Source organism: Trichechus manatus, unplaced genomic scaffold (assembly GCF_000243295.1).
Source record: "Trichechus manatus latirostris isolate Lorelei unplaced genomic scaffold, TriManLat1.0 scaffold00067, whole genome shotgun sequence".
Classification (NCBI taxonomy): domain Eukaryota; kingdom Metazoa; phylum Chordata; class Mammalia; order Sirenia; family Trichechidae; genus Trichechus; species Trichechus manatus.
In genome coordinates, this window is record NW_004444003.1 from 5,515,204 (window position 1) to 5,521,203 (window position 6,000).

Genomic DNA, 6,000 nt, shown 5'->3' on the forward strand with positions numbered 1-6,000 from the left:
CAGGGATTTGCTTCACTGCTGTGGGTAATGCACTGTATTTGTGCAAAATTTAAGATGATGAAAAACAAGATGCCATTTCACAAAACAAGTAGGATTTTGTAAGATATTCCTTAAAAGAGTAGAGGTGGGAGGGGGAGGAGCAAAAAACAAAATCGACCAACCAAAGCACATGAAAGCATTAAAGAAATCATCACTTACCAGCGTGAAACTCCTGGACCGAGAACTACTACTTCGGCTCTCCAAACTCCCGCCTCTGCTCAAGTCACTGAGCCTGCAGCTGGGTGACAGGTCAGAGTCCATCTCCAAAGAGTCTATTTTCAGGTGGTTTATAGGCATCCCCACAGAAACTTCAGCTCCTGGCCTGATTACAGGAAGTGGGAAAGGGGCCAGCATTCCATTCTGAGGTAATGGATTACTTCTAGAGAAATCAAGCATAAAGTGACAATGGTTAGTGAGTCTAGATAGTAAAATGCCTCATTCCATGAAAATGAAAAACTTGGCATCGAGATTCCAAGATCATGTAGATTCAGAGCCTCAACCATTAGGACAAAGGTAATTAGGAAACCCTAAGTCAATCTGTTTGGTGGTACTAGTCTGCATTTTTCCTTAAGTCATTATGAAGATGTATGAAGTATTTTTAAGAAAAGATGGGTGTACCAAAAATTACTTTGCTGCTAGATATCTGATAGAATAATATTTTGACACCTCCTTTTGCATGTAGGGTATGTACTTTCATTCCTATTAGGTATTTAATTTATTAGACTGAAAACTTTAGAAAGTTTCACCATAGATATCTGTACTTCTGAATTGTAGGTTAGTAGTTATTTAGCCGGAGCCCTGGTGGCACAGTGGTTAAGAGCTCGGCTGCTAACCAAAAGGTCAGCAGTTCAAATCCACCAGCTGCTCCTTGGAAACCCTATGGGGCAGTTCTACCCTGTCCTTTAGGGTCACTATGAGTTGGAATCAAGTCGATGGCAACGAGTTTAGATTTATTTAGCCAGTTTATATAAAATCTGTATGTTCTTTAAGGTTTTATATTATTAAACACATTTTAAAACTTGTAACATTTTCAAGTCTTTTTTTACTGTTTAATAGTAAAAATAGGGGCAGATTATCCAACAAGCAAGGCAAGCAGGGGCTTACTTGTGCTTACTAATCTGCAGTGAACAATTTCGTATCTTTTTACTACATCAAAGACTGCTTCTAGGTATGGCTGGCATCTCTCTCTCTCCCAATCCCATAGCACCTTCCTACAGAATCAAAGCCTGTTTTCAAATTTACAATCCCTGACATGGGCGGATGACCCAGTAAGCAAGGTAAGAATGAGCCTACTTGGGCTTACTTAATAATCTGTGGTGAAACCCATGTGAAATTCTTCACTACAAATTAGTAAGTAAGCATAAGTAAGCCTGTGCTTACCTTGCTTATTGGATAATCTGTCCTGATTTGGGATAATGACAATTTACAGAGTATACACGTATATACTCAGAATCTTCTGGTTCCCTAGCCTTGCTCTTAAATTGCCATTTGACCTGTGTTGGTTCACCTGAAAGTTCACACTCTCGCCAACATAAACTGTATCAGTTCCAATTAATTAGGCTCAATTAGGAAGGTAAAGGCTCACTTGCAGAGCAAAATCCGCCAAAACGCATGGAAACTATCCTGATATCATCACTATATTCACTCATCCCAAATGTATGCCTTTTCAGTTTAAAAAGTATTTAATTCCAGTAAAGTAGAACCAGAGCCCTTGTGGCGCAGTGGTTAAGAGCTCAGGCTGCTAACCAAAAGGTTGGCAGTTTGAACTTACCAGCTGCTCCCTGGAAACCCTATGGGGCAGTTTTACTCTGTCCTATTGGGTCTCTACGAGTTGGAATCAACTCGACAGCAACAGGTTTTAAAGTAGTACCAAGGAATCCCTGGGTGGCACAAATGGTTATGTGCTCAACTGCTAGCCAAAAGGTTGGGGGTTCGAACAACCCCTCTCCCCGCAAGGTGCTTCTGAAGACAGGCCTGGCAATCTGCTTCTGAACAGTCACAGCCTTGAAAACCCTATGGAGCACAGTTCTACTCTAACACACGTGAGGTTGCCACAAGTCGGAATTGACTCCATAGCAACTCACAACAGCAAATTAGTACCAAAAAGGCCTTTAAATCAAACTGAAGTTAAATTACACATTCTGTCCTGCATCTTAAGTCTCCAGTATGCTTCTTCCAGACCATGTTATTTGAACCTGCTATGCAAGTTCTGTCCAGGTCCTCCTAGTCTCAGGAGCTTTGGCGGTCCAAGATGTCAAGCTGGTAAAAATCAGGAGTTTTCTAGTCAGAACCACTAAATAAATCCACTTACTAGAAGATACATAAGCTCACATAAATACACGAAGTTTAAGGGCTAACTTCAGAAGACGCAACCCAGCTACGCTAATGTGATTTAGCTAGGACGAAAGAAATCAAAAGCTACTCATTTAAAAAGGTGACTTATGCTACTTTCTACAGCTGAGCTTTTGCAAAACTAGCATTTATAGGAACAGACCCAGGTATTCCCTGTGCTGTTATTAATCCTAGTCTTTTCTGCCTTAAAAAAAAAACAAAAACAAACCAAACCCGTTGCCGTCGAGACAATTCCGACTCATAGTGACCCTACAGGACAGAGTAGAACTGCCCCATAGGGTTTCCAAGGAGCAGTTGGATTTGAACTGCCAACCTTTTGGTTAACAGGCGCAGCTCTTAACCACTGGGCCACCAGGGCTCCTTTTCTCCCTTAAAAAGAAAAAAAAAAAAAAAAAACTCATTGCCATCGAGTCACAAAATAGTGCTTCCTTTTCAGTCCCATTACAGTTCAGAGTTGAGGTGAGGAGACAAGAGCTATTAAGTTACCAGTGGAAGATTGTTTGACATCTCCAAGATTCTAGGCTCTTTGGAAGACATGATGCTATTAAAATTTCTAACAGAAAAAAATATTAAGGTACTAAGTGTTAAATACTAAGTTAATACCATCAGGAAGTTCACATTTTTCCTTTCAGGAACAAAGGCATTGAAACTGTTCCCTGTAAGCCCCTTAGTTTCACACAGTCCTCTGACGCTTTTAGCAGTAAACGCAGCCCAGCTTCTGAACAACAGACAATTAAGTGGGTTCAACAAAGCCTTCTAGAAGACCAAAGAAGCTAGTATGGAAAGCGACTGATATTACAGTAAGTGAAGAGATGGGTGTCTCACATCCTTCCTAAACTGAAAATACCATGTATGTTCTGTTGTGGTGTGGTGTGGGGTGTGTGTGTGTGTGTATGTGTGTTTAAGAGAAACCTCACCATTTGCAGACAAAGCCCAGTCAGCACTGAACACCTTTAGGGGGAACCTGTCATTTCAGGCTTCACAGAAAATACCGTGAATATCATCTCAGAGAAATCCTGAATACATCTCGGTAAAATAGACTAAGGAAGAAACTATTCCTCACCCCACATCTCAGCTTTTCAGGTGAACCAGCACATGTCAAACGGCAATTTAAAAGCAAGGCTAGGGAACCAGAAGATTCTGAGTACTTATACTCTTTGTAAGTTGTCATTATGGAGCCCTCGTGGCACATTGGGTAAGTGCTCAGGTGCTAACTGCAAGGTCAGCGGTTTAAACTCACCAGTGGCTCTGCGGGAGAAGAGAGCTGGTGATCTGCTCCTATAAAGATTATAGCCTAGGGAACTCTATGGGACAGCTCTACTTTGTCCTATCAGGTCAATATGAGTCACAATCAACCCCAACACAACAACAAGTTGTCATTATCTCATATAAAATAAGACTTGAGAAAATGTTACATTTTAAAATGTTTGATAATATAAAAGCTTAAACAGTATACAAATTTGATATAAACTGGTTAAATAACTAACAAAACAAAACCAAACCTATTGCCATCGAGTTGATTCTGACTCATAGAGTAGAACTGCCCCATAGGGTTTCCAAGGAGCAGCTGGTGGATTCTAACTGCCAACCTCTTGGTTAGCAGCCAAGCTCTTAACCATTGCGCAACCAGGCCTCTGTCTGAATAACTACTAACCTGCAATTCGGAAGTACAGATATCCATGGTGAAACTCTCCAAAGTAGTCAGTCTAATAAATTAAATGGCTAATATGAATCTAGTATAAACACACACACACACACACACACACTGGACATACTAAGGGGCTGATGACAGTGGCTGCTGATAAAGCAAGGCAAAGGTTGCTACAGGCATTACAGCTATATTGGTGGGACCCATGAGTAGCTGCAGCCAGGGTAAGGTGGGAAAGGTTATGCAGAGAAGACAGGATAGTTCTTAGATTTTTCCTGGTCTACAGATTCCCACCCACTGACTCAGCTCTAATTCATTCCTGAACTAAGCAAATCACTGCTCCAAGGAAAGGAGAAGGTAGGGCGCTAAGTCTTCCCCACACATATCAATGGGATGAAAGACGGGGAAGTGAAGTACTGATTCACCCCTACACAGTGATGGAATCCAGAGGAACTACCTACTCTGTGGGAAACTATTTGGAATTTTGCTACAGGTCTGGGCAGTGAGAGAAGCACTCAGAGGTCCTCACAGTGTGCTTGGAGGGGGACAACTTTACCATATTATTTGAGAGTATACCTTTTTCTTGTGTTACTATAATTTTAAAAGTTTTTCTGCCACTGTAAAATTATAATATTTAGATTTAATCAAAATCATTCTCCTGAGAGAATATGGAAAACTAACCAGAATCTTCCAGAAGGCAGGGTTTGCGAGGGAGAAATGAAAACTTTCAATATCCTTTCACAGGCTCGAGATGTCCATCTTGTTTGATCTCCCAAGGAATCAAGAACTAGGTAGGGCTCCCTAATTTTAATCCCTTAGGAACTAAAAATAGAGAATTCCATGGGAGGTCCACTGTGGAGAAAGCAAAGCTTTCTGAAGGTTAAGGGCAAGGGCAAGAAAGCAACCTTCATCTTTGGTCTACACTGGAAAGGGAATACAATGAGGTGAGGAAGTATGAAACAAGAAGCAGACAGGCTTGACAGTAGTGACCACAGCTATGAGTCTGTAAGGGTTATTAACACTTTAAATATTTAGACTCCTTGTCCAATCAAGGGTTCACATTTTGGGTTTTCAAACAATGCACACTATAAAAGCAAGACTAGGGTCAGAAACTAGACTGAGATAGACCTGCAGATGAAGAAACTTTTACCAGACTTCACAAAGAGATTATGACAAGCCTAATACTACAGGAACATAAATATGTGCCATGTGTGCTCATTTCTGCTTATTCTTTTCTACTTCCTGTGCGTTTCTCATTATTTACTGGTAATATCTTTTTCTGGTAAAGTCTAGTTTATCAGTTGAGCAAAGAGGACATGAACAAAGTCATGACTGGTCTCAGTAACTCTACATCAGCCAAGTATGACTAGTCAGGAGGACAGCACTATCCAAGCTGAAGGTCCTGAGAGATCTGGTGGGGCTGTAGAAGGTAGGTAAGTGAACTCCCTGAAGTCAGTGTATTGGAGCCAATAGTGTGAGGCAGCTTCTTTTTTATCACCTTCCCCTGTATATTCCAGAATAAGATCTAGAATGGCCTAGATGGTATAAAGCCCTCCTTTCACCACCACCCCATACCACCTCAGTACCAAATAACCACTGCCAGGTATACAGAGCAGCCCAAGTAACCAGGTCTTTCCTTTATTCACCTGAAATTTCTGGTGCCAAACCCCAATGTTGAATTATTCTAGTCAGAGACCCATTCATAGGCACAGTGGCTTGCAGCTTCATCACACAAAGCTTTGGAGTTATCTTTCTAATCCTCCCTCTTCCTGCATGCACAACCAAACCAGCTTTCAAGCCCTGTTGATTCTTCCTTAGCAATGTCTCTTGTATCTCCTTTCTCTTTAGTCCCACTCCTTAGTTCAGGACTGTCTTAGTCATCTAGTGCTGCTATAACAGAAATACCACAAGTGGATGGCTTTAACAAAGAGAAGTTTATTCTCTCACAGTACAGTAGGCTA

The 6,000-nt window shown here is 41.2% G+C and overlaps 1 protein-coding gene across 1 annotated transcript in view; it reads right to left on the reverse strand.

Annotated features, from left to right (window-relative positions):
- The window catches only part of PROSER2 (proline and serine rich 2), a 56,151-nt gene that overhangs the window by 24,745 nt on the left and 25,406 nt on the right, over positions 1-6,000 (reverse strand). Inside the window, exon 2 of the mRNA XM_004379690.2 lies at positions 199-418. Coding sequence (XP_004379747.2) covers positions 199-393 — 195 coding nt within the window. The 5' untranslated portion in view covers positions 394-418. The remainder of the gene's footprint in view (positions 1-198; positions 419-6,000) is intronic.